The sequence below is a fragment of the Camelina sativa genome, chromosome 10 (assembly GCF_000633955.1).
Source record: "Camelina sativa cultivar DH55 chromosome 10, Cs, whole genome shotgun sequence".
Classification (NCBI taxonomy): domain Eukaryota; kingdom Viridiplantae; phylum Streptophyta; class Magnoliopsida; order Brassicales; family Brassicaceae; genus Camelina; species Camelina sativa.
In genome coordinates this window covers 4,818,836-4,833,730 of record NC_025694.1, presented here as the reverse complement: position 1 = coordinate 4,833,730, position 14,895 = coordinate 4,818,836, and the positions used below count along the sequence as shown (strand labels likewise).

General features: G+C 33.1%; 2 protein-coding genes and 1 long non-coding RNA gene across 3 annotated transcripts; 1 reads left to right on the top strand and 2 right to left on the bottom strand.

The window, feature by feature from the left end:
- LOC104717145 (probable LRR receptor-like serine/threonine-protein kinase At4g30520) lies at positions 868-4,346 on the bottom strand. The gene is made up of 11 exons (XM_010434676.2): positions 3,885-4,346; positions 3,650-3,782; positions 3,453-3,524; positions 3,196-3,339; positions 3,012-3,083; positions 2,854-2,913; positions 2,651-2,751; positions 2,416-2,547; positions 1,992-2,336; positions 1,529-1,908; positions 868-1,433 (listed from the first exon to the last, which is right to left on the bottom strand). The coding sequence occupies exons 1-11, from the start codon at positions 4,000-4,002 to the stop codon at positions 1,035-1,037; spliced, it is 1,956 nt and encodes a 651-aa protein (XP_010432978.1). The 5' UTR covers positions 4,003-4,346; the 3' UTR covers positions 868-1,034.
- Positions 8,130-8,771, bottom strand: LOC104717144. Its single transcript, XR_756178.1, has 2 exons — positions 8,548-8,771; positions 8,130-8,452 (listed from the first exon to the last, which is right to left on the bottom strand). It is a non-coding gene; the product is annotated as an uncharacterized LOC104717144 (long non-coding RNA).
- LOC104717142 (gamma-glutamyl peptidase 1) lies at positions 12,528-14,400 on the top strand. The gene is made up of 3 exons (XM_010434675.1): positions 12,528-12,972; positions 13,536-13,865; positions 14,153-14,400. The coding sequence occupies exons 1-3, from the start codon at positions 12,661-12,663 to the stop codon at positions 14,261-14,263; spliced, it is 753 nt and encodes a 250-aa protein (XP_010432977.1). The 5' UTR covers positions 12,528-12,660; the 3' UTR covers positions 14,264-14,400.

Below are 14,895 nucleotides of genomic sequence, written 5' to 3'. Positions count from 1 at the left end.
TTATCTTACGGTCTTTAATTATGTCTGGATTTTGATTTTTATGAAATGATAATGTTTCATATAGAAAAAAATAATTAAACTATATATCATTTATTATATGTATATCCTATTCAAATCAACTGAAACTTTTATTAAGTTAAGATATCATTGGTTAAATCAAAAAAATATAAAAGAAATATTTTCTTTTTATATAAATAAAACAAAAATTGTAAACAATATTAAATTATATAATACTTTCTAAATTAAAATATATAATCAAACTCTTACAACACATATGAGCTATGACAACATTTGATATTAATGGTTGTCAAAAAAAAAACATTTGATATTAATGGGAGAAGAGAAGATTTTATTTTCAGTTATAATTTTCTTTTAATGTGTGAGTTAAATGTTTTATGTTAATTGTATCTTAAATATTGTTTAAAGTAATTAAACAATTAGAAAACTAATAAAAAAATTAGAAGGCATGAAAATCAACCAATAATAAAAGATCAAAACCTTACTATTATAGTATATGATTATGTTTCTTTTCCAGAAAACGTTGTCGTTTTGTCATTGAGTGAGATAAGATTTTGTAGGTTTGTGATAAGAAAATTGAAAACGACACATGAGAGTCAAAGTTGGACAAAAGTCACACAACGCATTAAGCTTAAGAGGACCACAACGGCACAAAACAAAGCAGAACTGTTGATGCTATTTTAAGTGTATGTGTGTGAGAGAGAGCAAATCAGATTCTGGTCAAAAGAAAGAGTCAAACGTCTCATAGTTTCTTCCTTTACCATCATTATGTTTGTTAAAAGCAAAATAACTCTGTTTTGTTTTTCATCCCCAACTCATAAATCAAAGAAACTCACCCACACACACACATACCTTCCAAAAAGTTAATATATACACATCAACATAAAGAACACAGAATCTCAAACTGTAGGAATTTTTTTTTTTTTTTTTTTATCAATTCACCACCATTTACATGTCTATATTATAAAAGTGTAGAGCTTTGTCAAATTATATCTTTCTTTCTTTCCTTCATTGTGTTATCTTGGACCGGATAGTTCCATGGCGAAAGAATCTAAAGGCTGATGATCATCGTCATCATCAAAAGCCGAAGAGCCAAACATTTGGTAAGTAGGATCATTGCAATGTGCGTCAAGCCTTGAGACAGAAGTAGCTGTAGACAGTGAAGATATTGTCTTGAAAGAGATATTGGCATGGTAGAAATGTGAATGGTTATGCGAAGCAGCCCATCTCTCTGCTAAACCATCGCCTTCGAGCATCAGAACTACTTCAGACATTTTAGGACGATGAGCAGGAAGATATTGTGTGCATAGCAAAGCCACTTGCAACATCTCTCCAACCTCAATCTTATCGTAGTTAGTCCCGAGTTCTCTGTCCACCAGTTCCTCTACTTTCATCTCTTCATGCAACTTCCTCACCTAAACCAAAAGATACAACATGCGGAGAAAATGTTAATTTGGTTGATCTTATATAAGTAAGCACAAAAAATAGGATTCTGAGTCTCATTGCTTACCCATTCAAGCATAGCTCCTTTCTGGCTAACGGTTTTACCAAATTCAAGAGCTCTCAATCCAGTTATGAGTTCTAGCAAGAGTATACCGAACCCAAAAACATCGGTTTTCTCAGAAGACTGACCGGTGGAGAGATATTCAGGCGCAATGTGGCCAACCGTGCCACGAACAGCAGTTGTGACATGAGAATCTGCATGGTTAAGGAGCTTTGCAAGTCCAAAGTCACCAACAACAGCTTCAAAGCACTCGTCTAAGAGAATATTAGCTGCCTTTACATCTCTGTGAATGATCTTGGGATCACATTGCTCATGTAGATACAACAAACCTCTCGCTGCACCAATTGCTATCCTCTTCCTCATGTTCCAGTCCAATGCCGGTTTAGCTACAAAACAGTTAACAAGATTGGTTAAAAACCATTCACAATGAAAGATTTGGACCAACAGATTCAAGAGTTATACTACTAACATTTAAGCTTAAAGGCGACGCTTCCATTAGGCATGTAAGGGTAAACAAGAAGTCTTTCACCAGAAGTTGCGCAATAACCAATTAGCCGTAGCAGATTCTTATGAACAGCTAAGCTAATCATCTCTAACTCCATACGAAACTGTGAATCCCCTGAGGTACCATTAATATCCTTCAACCGTTTCACTGCCACCATTGTCCCATCCCCAAGCTTTCCTCTGTACACATTACCAAATCCTCCAGCGCCGAGAATGTTCTTGGAACTGAAACCATCTGTAGAAACATGGAGATCTCTAAATGTGAAGCTTCTTAGATTCCCAAGTCCTTGAAGCCCTTCCTCTTGTTTATCTGCTAAAAAGCAAAACTATAAACTTTAACATCTTCCTAAATCAAAGTTGCATAAACAAACAAACTCGAATTCACGGACCGTTTAAGTTAAGGATTAGTAGCCTTCTTTGTTTCTTTCGATACCAACAAAAGGATCCGAGAGCAAGGATTAGTATAGCAACAAAGCCAAGGCTTACACCTAGCGCTACCGCCAAACGATTAGACCTGCCTCCTACACACACTCAAGTAACCAAAATTGATTAATGAAAACTGTCATTACAATGGTTAAATTCAAGAAAAAGACAATGCAAGAACGTGAGTATTAGTACTATTACCTGATGATGAGCTCAACGAAACAGAAAGAGGACTTGTACTGATTGAACCAGAACAAATCTCAGGTGGGCTGCTTCTACAAATCAAAGGATTACCAGCAACACTAGATTCAACAGCAAAAGCATAATCAAGACTTAGTCCTGACTTAAAAATACAAAAAATTTGTGAAAACCAACTTCAAAATTTGAAAGTTTAAGGTATATACTTGAAAGTCCTGGCTGGGAATTTAGGAACAGGACCACTGAGATTGTTGTAAGACAAGTCCCTGAAATTTCAAAAAAAAGTTTTAAAATTCAGGCAGAAAAAAACAACAAAACAATTCTTCAGAAGGTAAAAGGACAAAAAACTTGTATGTATACTCACAAGAAAGAGAGATGAGGAATTTGAGACAAAGAAGCAGGGAAGGGCCCAGACAGAGAGTTGTTGTTGAGTCTCCTATTTTGAAATTCAATTCGTACGAGGTTAGATGATTAATGAACTGATGAAAAAAAAAACAAAAAAACATCATTACATGGATGAACAAGATTGAAGAAGAAGAAGCTCTTACAGATATAGGAGGCTGCTTAGCTGCTCGACGGAAACAGGAATGTCACCGGAGAATTTGTTGTTGGAAAGATCTAAGGTTTGTAATTTGGGTAAGAAACTGAGCTCCGGTGGGATTTTGCCGGAGATATTGTTATTCTGCAATAACCTAGAATTTTATAAAAATACAAAAATTGGAATTTGAGGTTAGAGAAAGAAAAAAAAGACAAAACTTTATAATATACAAGAGGGGAGGAAGATCCGAGGATGTTTTAGTCTTACACTTGTCGGAGATTTGTGAGATTTCCGATAGACGCAGATAGACTTCCCGAGAGAGAGTGACTCGGCGCTCCTCTACCAATGGAGAGAAAGAGAGAGAAAGAGAGAGAAATCGTCGCCATTAATGAACTCGCTTACTCTAGAAGCAGAAAACAAAATGGGAAGAAAGAGAGAGAGAGAAAGAGAGAGAGAGAGCTCACAGTCCAATGACGAGGTTGTCGGGGGAGCAACTGATCATAGCCCAACTACAAGGATCAACTGAGAATTCGTCCCAGTTGTTCAAAGCTCCATGAGGATCATGCAAACCGTTCTTTATATTTATCAACGCCTCCACTGTTATAAAGTTCAAAAAAAAAAAATCCAATTTTTAAAACCAAAGCTGGGATAAAAGAAGCAGTACTAGTTCTAGTTGTTGTTATTGTTGTAATGTGTTACCTTCAGGGTTTCTGGGTTCAGAAGAGAGAGTAAGAGTAGTAGAGAAACAGAGGAAGAAGAAGAAGAGATGATGAAGTTGAATCGTCATCATCATCGTCTGCTTTGTTACTACTACCATGGGAAAGCTTTAGCTAAGCTAACGAGGAGGAGTAAAACAATAAATTTAATTTTTGAAGAGAAGGGAGGAGGAGACAGCATTACTTCTTTTTTTTTTTTATCGGGGGAGTGACCACAAAACACACATAGAAAAAGAAGAGAAAGCAAAAGCAAACCAACAACAAAAAAGAAGAAGAAATCTCTGGTCTATCAAAGAAGAAGTCTTTATTTTTTTTGCTTCTTCTTCTTCTCAAAAACAGTCTCTCTCACAGGAGGGAGGATATATGAGTTTGTTGCTTAGAAAAAGGTTGAGATGAAACGTTTAAATGAAGGAGAGAGAGAGAGAGAGAACCAGGGGAAGCTGATACGGACTGTCGGACCCGGGATGGTGGATGCTGGTCTACTCGTCTCTCTCTCTCTCTCTCTCAATGCCATAGTGTATTTATTTTTTTATAATTTTCTCTTTTTTTACATCAAACTATATGTTTTTTTAATACACATGATTGTGATTTACATCTTTTGTTATGTTCTAATGTCAAAAAAATATATTAAAAAAAAAAAACTTGTACTGCCGTGGTAAAACGGTAAAAGCTAAAACATGATAAAAGCAAAGTGCTACAATAATTTTGTGTATATTGAAATCTCTAATTTTATTATGCACTTTAATGTTTATTAATAAAGTAAGAGGAGCCTACTCATCTAGATATATAATATTATAGAAAAAATTGTTTTGTTTCTCCATTTTACAGTAAAAAAAAAAAAAAAGAGAAATTGATGTAATGTACTACGACTACCAGTGACAGGCTAGGAGACTGGTGCACGCTAAAATGCGCGTTTTTTTTCGTCTTTTTGTCTTTTTCCATTTATATGAAACAATATTTTACCAGAAGGTTGTAATTTGAAATTTGGGTGTCTCCCTACCTATATTTTGGAAATTTAATGATTCGAATTATATAGAAATTATTGCATAAAAATGTCAAAACGCAACAACATGAGAGATAGTGAGTGATACGGGCCAAGCCTGAAATAGGAGATTCCCCACACTTGCCCTGATGAGTGATGAGGCTCTGATGTTACATTATTTATGATCATGTCCCCACACTTTTGATTTCTTTTCTATTGTGTCCCTCTGTTTCTTTTTTGCCCCACCACCTCCTACTTTCGTATTAGATTAATCGAACGATCTAATAATTACATATTTGTCTTTTTCTTATTTTATTACTTTTCTATCTTTTTCTCCTTTCAATCACGTCTTACTTTACTGCAATAACATTCATGACCCCCACGTTTCGAATGTATGTTTTTTTTTTTTGGGATAAAGTTTTCGGTAAAAATGCAAGAAAAATAAATTAAAGTTTTTATTAAGATGTACCACTAACTAACTAATAAATATTCAGTCATGCATTTTACCCATTTGCATCGTGCGCAACGATGCACTCAAACTCGTAGTTTGAAAAAAAAAAAACTTGGTTAGGGTTACTACTACTTTACTAGCTCTTCCTGCTTTTCAATATGGAACAGTATCACAATCTGACGGTAATATTACTTTAGAGGGATAAAAAAAAGTGTAATATAGTTAAGAGATTGTGCTTAGATGTGATTGCCTTGATGACTAGAGTCATTAAAATAAATTTGGATCGATCTTAGTGTACCAAAGTAATTACGAAAGAAAAACAGAGGATGAAAAGTAAGTAAAGAGGTGGCCAAAAAATGCCGAATTGGGATGAGCAAGATGAGGTAAGCAGCGACCTTGTTTACTTCTGTCACACATTGTCAATGATCCAATTGCATCATCTTTGTACTTGTGATCAATACATATTCCCTAATTAACTTTCAAAATTTTGCTACAATAAAAGAATCACATATGATTTAACATCACAAATAGATCTATGCATGTCGCTATAACAATCCAAACGAATTTGTAAAAAGAGTTAATGAACAATTTCGTGTCTTTCACTAAAGTGGAGGAAGATTGGATGATGGGACAAATCCAATCTTATTATGCGTTTTTGAACACTGTTTCAATATTCTTACATAATAATGTATAAAGCATAATAAAGGAGAGAATTGGGGAAACCCATTATTAAAATAGAATCATCTTCCCGATAATTTGTACCGCATACAAAAATTTGGATATATTTCTCTTCTCAACTTTTTTCTTAGTAATGTTTGTTTCATCATTTGGCCGGGACCATATTCTGATATGCATAAATTGCACCAATTATAAAATGCTTTATTCCATTGAAGTCTTACAAAAAATTATTGCAACTTTTTTTTGTCTGTTACAGGGATGCTATGTGACTAGTTCAATTAATGTGTAGCAGAACAGTAATAGTTGTGCATATCCTAGCAGCAATGGAGCCTGAGTCATCATCAATCATAAATTTAATTAGTGGAACTTGAAGTCATTAATATAGCGTTTTTAAAAAACTGAAAACTTGATGAATTTTATTACCAACTCCAACTGTACTCGATAATTATTTAAACTGGAAAATGGAGTTAAAAATAAAGGGGAGAAAAAGAGAGAGAGAGAGAGAGAGAGAGAGAGAGAGAGAGAGAAAGAAGAGAAGCAGCAAATCTTCGTCGGAGTGCGTTTATTATTCGTCCGCGATTACCCATGGCCTTATATAATATGGATATATGGTGTCGACCTGATTCTTCCACGTTCTATAATCTTTTTACTTCTTTCTTTACCATTCTTGTCAAAGATTAAAAACACACCAGGACTGATACACTCATACACACATCACAGATATAAGAGAACTGAAAATTACATGACGTGTAGAAGAAATACAAATTGAACTGAGGGCTTTAGTGGGTTAGTAGTTTACTAGTTAGATTAGTACACGATTTACTGTTTTTGTTGTCAACAGCAAAAAAAAAAAAAAAAAGGAAAAGGATAGTACACAACAGAGATTGTGTAATTATGGATCAACCGATAATAATAAACAAATGGAACAGATTAGGAATGGCTTTATGTGATTATAGACCCAAAAGGCTAAAACTTTGAGCCCATATCCAAAAAGACTTTTTTGCAAGACTTTTTTGCACCCTTTATGCTAGGAGTATCTATTGCACTTGCTTGTGTGGCGTTGATGGAGGACTGTATGTATATGTTGCTCATATTTCCGAGTAAGTTGGTCCACCCCCCTTCAATGCAATTGACAAAGAACATTGTATCGATCAACAACGAGGTTTGTTGCTCATACTAATTGTAAATGTTCCTTTGTTAGATACATATTTGCATATATTGCATGAGACCTACCAAGTAGTTAAAGGCATATGCAGTGTGCACATTGTTATGTTATATGCCTCGAGATACAGCTTTTGTTCATGGAAATTTTCAATATGCATCTGTTTAGTTAGTAAATGGTTGATACACGCAGACCCATGTATTGTGTGATGTGACATTTTGTTTTGGGCTTCGAGAATACAAGAAAGTGGAAACCCCACAAACCCCTCATTTCCCAAGAATAATGTAGAAAAAAACCTAAAATAGTAATCGTAGTTAAATCTTTCTAAAATTTAATTAGCAAGAATATTTGATTATCAAGACTATAGCACAAATATTTAGGCATGATATTACTGATTTTGAACTTGCAGTTCGAACACTTATCTTCTTCTCTCTTAACTTTTACCTTCAAATTGCGTCATTTCATCAATTTCTTGATTAAGCATTAGCATATACACCTAATCAGCAGAATTGACTGATGTACGTACTACCTAGTGATTGAGTAATAACCCTGATCACTTTATTTATAAAAAATAGCTATCCGATTTGATGAAAGGCACGTTTTCCGAGAAAAATAGAAATCTAGAACCGAAGACATATCTCTCTCTTGTGTGTATTCCTTTTCCTCTGTTTGTGTCGTCAATAAACACACATAAAGTTAAATTTAATTACACAGACATGCAGAATCATTGTCACCCTATAGGCCTATACTAGTCATAATTTCTTAGAAAGTGACAAATCGAGAAATCAGAAGATTTTTTAGTTAAAATAAAAAATGGCTTGAAATTAAAATGAATATCCTGCATCTTCCAGCCAAGCACTTGCATAATTGACCAAAGTATAAATGAGAAAAAAAAAAAAAAAAAAAACTGAGTTTAAGTAGTTTATAAATAAAACAAGTTATGTACGTACTTGAATGAATGAAGTATATTTGAGATCATACTTCTAAAATGTAAAATTTATGAGAAGAAAAACAGAGAAAGTGATATAATGTGACAAGGAGATTGAGCCATTTCCGCCAATATCACTACTTCCCAAACCGTCAACACAAAGTTTTTTTTTTTTTTTTGGGGGGTTTAATAAGAGGATTAAATTAAAGAAATAAAGAAAAAAATGAATCTGATCAACGACATTTGAAAGAGTAATGAAACTAATTATTCTTCTTCTCTAACGAAAATGTTCTTCTTGAGATCTCCATCATTGTTGCAGCATACTGATAAGTACCCTCCATTCTTTTCTTCTACCAAAAACAAAGAGAAAGGAAAAACAAAATTAGATAAGACGTAAAGAACACTAACAAGCGAGAAAGAGAGAAGAGTGGGTTTTGGTGAATACTAATGATGATGAAGAAGAAGAATAGTGTGTGAATCAGAAGACAAGATAAGGATACATGTTTGCTTCTCCTTCTTGCTTTTGTCACCTTTTATGGATTCTTCTCAGCTTTTTTTGCTTCTTTTTATTCGTTTCGTCTGAGAGAAGCCTCCTTTTGTGTAAAACTTACCTTCTCTTTCTCTCTCTCTCTCTCCCTCTCTCTCTCTCTCTCTCTCTCTTTGTCCAAAGCTGTGGCCACTAAATACGACTGTCATAAATTTTCTGATTTAGTAAATAGACTTTATTTGGTAATTAGTTTTAAGCAGTTAAAAATTAAAAAATTCTGTAGTTTTGCTGCAACCAATCAGCATGTGTCAAGTCTCTCAAGTGGATTTCCGAAATGAGGTACATTTCGCATTTACAATAGTCATACATTTATCAAGTATTTTCATGTGAAAAATAAGTTATTAATTTATTCTAAAATTTAACGTAATCCCTAATGATTTGGGTGGAAATTAAAAGACTCGTTAGTATATTAGTATATACTATACATCATTGTAATACTAACTCCAATCTGTCGGTGTTCATAAAAATAAATCAAACTATATCCCCGGTAGAATAAAACCGGTTTGCATCTATTCCGAACTAGTTTTAGTTAACCGGTGGTTATATAGATGATTATTATGTTAGTCAACTTCCCACTAAACTCATTGCTAAGTTTCTTACTTTCTTTTGATATGTTACACTTAATAAAATAAACACTGCATAGAGAACTGAAAAAGTTCTATAATTCTAGAACATGTGCTCCCTAACCGAGGCTCGGTTTTATCGAGACGACCACCAATAAACCCTATACATAATTTCATATACACTTTTTTGTCCATAAGACACCCGGTGTTGCATAAGAGAAACACGTACACTAATCTAGTTAAGCCGAACCGGTCTTGAAAGTAATTAAATTGGTAGGTGTTAATTATAGAGATATTTCGCAAAATGATACATTTTCAAACATAATTAGAAAACACATATATTTACTATTTATAATTGAAAAAACATATTTATTACTGTTCAACTATATTCACAGTCTTTTTACCATTTATGACTCTAATTAATTATATGTCATGCTATTGTTTCTCATTTTCTTTCATTTTTTTATTTTTTAAATAATTGTTAATATAACTTTTTTTAGAAATTTTTTTAGATACAAAATTTCTTTACAATTTGATATAAATTTTGTTTAATAATTTTTAAATATATTATATAAACATTTTGTATCCGTACACATTTTTAAGTGTACAGATGTCTATACACCTTATTAAGTGTACAGATGTTTGTATACATTATTAAATGTATAAATATAATTTTTACAAAATCATTATAGTACAAACATCTAAAACCCTAAAAATTAAACAAATTACATCTGTATATTTAATATGGTGTATGGATACACAATTTGTAAAAATATTTAACATTATCAAACAAAATCATCAAACAAAATGCATATCAAATTGTAAAGAAAAAAACATAGATTTTTATATATCTGAAATTTTTAAAAAACACAAATTTTAATTAGCCAATTTTTATGTTTTTAGATATTATGAAATATAATAATGAATAAAAAAAACCCTTTCTATACTCTTTTTGTAATCTTTCTCTCCATCACTATGTTCCACTCAATTTTCTATCTTTCCCTGCCTCTATCTCACACCACCCTATAGTGAAGGTATATTTTTTATAATTATGTTTAAAAAATGTACTAATCTCCTAACAAACCCTTGATTGATTATATGCTGCTGAAGAGAAAGATCTCAAGGCGAAAGAGCGACACGTGTACGGCAATGGTAAGAAATAGCTAAAAGAATAGAGAGATAGAGGTTGAAAGCACGTAGGCTTCTTCTGAGGTGAAATGACAGAGCAAAGAAGGTAAAAACAAAAATAAAGAGATTTACGAATGAGACAGAATGTCTGAGGAAACGTCAGCTTCTTCTGTTTATTGGCTCTTTCACTTCTTAAAACCATATTTTTGTTTGTAGGTCTTTGTTTCCTAAATCCAAGAAATAATTTAAAGCCCACATTTGAAAGAGTGAAACATTGGCACCAAGATAAGTCACTTGGTTATCCATGTTGGATTTTGTTCTCATTTTATAGTTTCCCCTGAAATTTATATGATTTACGTCTTAACAAGTACAATAAAATGGTCGTTCGAACTAACAAACATATTATGGACCAAAAAGGTTAAAATTTCCTAACCAGAAAATGCTGCTGGTCTGGAATAAAAAAATATTGCGGACCACAAATTTTAAACTTCGTAACTATATTCAAAACAACAAATAGTAAAAATAAAAGACCTTCCACGTTAAACTATAGTTTATATAAGAGTTACACAATCCCAATATATACCATATCCAAACAAACAATTGCACATGATAATATAACTAATTACATAAAAAAAAGGTCAGGAAAAAGGGGTGAAAAGAAGAAGATCTTAAAAAAAGGAAAGTTGAGAACAGCATTGAGTGAGAAAAAGGATTCAAATTTTTTAACAAAAGCCAAAAGATTCGAATCAGAAATTTCATCATCATACAAGAAAACGAACTTTGCATGTGTACTCTTACATGGTTCTTTTTCTTTTCTCATGTTTATCCTTTGTTCTTGATTCGCTTTCTCATCTTTGTTTTGTTTATTTTGTTTGGACAATTTTTTAGTAGTACTGTTTTTAGATATACTAATAAATATAAGTTGGAGAACAAAAGAGACTAAAACATACTTTTATCTAGAAAAGACGACTCTTTAAGACGATATTAAAAAGTTGATGCTTAATCATATATATATGTATACGTCCAAATCCTGAAGATTTACTACTTGAAACAAGGATGATTTTTTTTCTAAAGAGGTTGGCTTTGTTAGTGATGGGAAGCCTAGTTGTTTTACCTTAGCCCTGGATCAACTTGCCAATATATGTTTGTCGACCGTAATATGAAGCCCTTTCCGAAACCTAAAAGGTCCACGACATTGCTCCAACTGGCAAGTAGACGTAATATTTCTTTTTAACAACAGATGGATCGGATATGTACGAAACCGGAAAAGTTTAGGGACTACATTCGAATTTCATCTTCGTAGTTAATTAATTTGTTTGACGTAGCTAATTCTTTATACAACGGGATACTTTGGACAGATATATATATATATATATATATATATATATATATTTAATAATTTAAAAACGCGAAACTGAGAAATGTCAACCCTTCTTGGAACGGCGGAGAAATAGTCAAATGTGCGATAGATTTTGCAACAAACCTTTCGTATTTTGTTTTAGTTAAAGGGGTTAATATGTTTGTTTCAGTGATGCAACTCGGAACGAAGGATGCACATATTTTCACATAGAATCAAAAACCAAATCGTTTTTGAAGAGTCGGTGCACGCAACGTATGTTTTTCTTTTGAGATTTAAGAGTGCTGTTAGTCGACGTATCGAAAAAGTACCTATTTCTTGTTTGTTTCTAGTTTCTACTAACATCGATAACTTTAATTTTAATAATGACCAATTTCCAGAATAATAGGTCAAGTTAAAATAATATGTTCAATACAGTTGTATAAATTAGGTACAATTGCTTTTGTTTGTGTGTGTGTTAAAAGTGATTTAGACAAACCAAAAATTAGAAGGTTAAATGAAAAACGAGTGTAACTAAAATGCGCGTCATTTTAATTGCTTTTGGCAGGTGACCCAGTGTAATAAATAACTTCCTTACTAACAATTCCATATTATTATTGGTTGTCCACATCGGCCCATGTTATAATAATAATGCTATAAAATTGATATCCATGCTCAAAATGGTCAACAACGGTTGCCCACCACTGATTAATTTACCTCTATAACTTTATTTCTGAATAATAAAACAAAAGATTTGTATCACTTTCTATTTTAAAAATAGTTTAATAATAATAAAATTCAAAATATTACAGTAGTACATAAAACGTGGGAAATAAAAATAAAAACCAGTAGGTAGGTCGACCAAATCCAGTCTGATATAAATTACACACCATACGTACGTTAGTTGTTTCATCTCCACTGCTCTCTCTCTCTCTTTTCTAATCAAAAACTCACTGTGTAATAATTTTTCATTCGCCGGCAAAAATGGTGGAACAGAAAAGATTCGCTCTGTTTCTTGCGGCTTTGGACTCAGAGTTCGTCAAGAAAACGTACGGGGGATACCACAACGTGTTCGTGTCAACGTTCGGGGACGAAGGAGAGCAGTGGGACTCGTTTAGGGTCGTCAGCGGTGAGTTTCCCGATGAGAAAGATCTCGACAAGTACGATGGCTTTGTTATCAGCGGAAGCGTTCACGATGCCTTCGAGAACTATGATTGGATCCTTAAGCTCTGTGATCTTGTCAAGAAGATCGACCAGATGAAGAAGAAAATTCTTGGCATCTGCTTTGGTCACCAGGTTCTTTTCATTCCTTTTTTTTTTTTGGACTTTTTTTGTTGTCATCTAATTTTGACTTATTGGTTAGAAAATCAATTTTTATTAGTGAATTTGAATAGGTATATATACATATAAACATCCCCTGTTTTTTTATTTCATGATTTTTGTTAGTTCTAAGCTTCTAAATATTAAATTGAACCCATTTTTTTTGCATAATCTTGAGTGAAATGTTAATGATGCTCGTTTGGAGAAACACCTTCCAATTTATTAATGATTAATTGACCATTTCCGTGAAGATATGAAATGATCAAAGTACATCATCATCATTAATTAATAAACTAGTGGATCATTCAATAAGCATGACAAAAAAAAAACTTAGGATCTCGAAAATGGGCTAAGGATTAAAAGATTAAGTATCTGATTAAGATTAAAAGGTAATGTATAACCTTTGGTATAATGTATCTGATTAATAAGATTAAAGATTCCCTTCCAACCGACAAAAAAGGTGGTTTTGAGGGTTGTGTTAGTGTTAGGGATGATTCATCAAACCGCATAATGCACGTTGTTGATTAAATAATGTTTAGATCATAGCCAGAGTAAGGGGAGGAACAGTAGGAAGAGCAAGGAAGGGACCAGAACTAAAGCTTGGAGACATAACCATCGTGAAGGATGCGATTACGCCAGGAAGTTACTTCGGAGACGAGGTTCCTGAGACCATAGCGATCATCAAATGCCACCAGGACGAAGTCTTGGTGCTCCCAGAAACTGCTAAAGTGCTTGCCTACTCCAAAAACTACGAGGTGGAGATGTTCTCTATTGAGGATCATTTGTTCTGTATTCAAGGACATCCTGAGTATAACAAAGAGATTCTCTTCCATCTTGTTGATCGTGTTCTTGGTCAAGGCCTCGTCCCGGTTTGTTTTTTTTCCCTGAACTCTGATTAATTAGAAAAATTGCGAATTAATTATAGAACTTGGATACAGAGTATATATGGGTGGATTCTGGATTAAAATATTCACCAGATCGAATTAGAATAACTATAAACTAGGGTGTTGTTGATTAGTCATTTCAATTTAGTACACCTCATCACATGTGGCAAGAATCGAATCGAATGAATATAAAATGTTTAAGAATCGATTGAAATATTAATGAGAAACAAAGTGTAGAATATTTCTAAGAAATATGAAAATTATGTATGCAGCAAGAGTTTGCGGATGCGTCAAAGGCATCGATGGAGAAGAGGGGACCAGACAGGAAGCTTTGGGAGAAGATTTGCAAGAACTTCCTCAAAGGCATGCAGAGTTCCGACTAACGTAACTACCAGATTACCTATTTGGCGCTCTTGTCATATTGGAAACATTTATGGATTTTTATTACTTGCTTCATATTCCTGTTCAATAGTAGAATAACCTATTATTAATCTCCAGCGTGACTTATTTCTGTGTTATACTTTAATACCTCTAATAAATGAATTAAGTAACTAAATTATTTAAAAACCTATAAATACGGTTATTCTTTTTGTCAACAACTATATATATATATTCTTAATAAGTCGAGTTAAATAAGTCTGATCAATTCGAAGAAACATTGTTTACGGTTGAACACGAATGGTGTGTGGAAAATTATCTGTTTTAGTATTACTTCGTTTACAAACAAAAAGAAAATAGAAAAATGTAAGAAACTTCTTTTACATAGTTCAGTTTCCTCCCGACATAATTTGTTAAATGAAATTAGAAAATATGATCAAAGAAACCTGCATGTACTTTCAGAATTCTTCTATTGATAACTTGATTTGCTGCTAAATCAATAGGTGTGGTTTTTAACCTACAGTTTAAAACACCCATAGTCTTAAAAAATGTTATGGTTTCATGCTCACGACACTATACACTACAGGTAGGTCAGTAGTAACGTAACATCGTTTTCTGTCGTTATATGTTACAATTT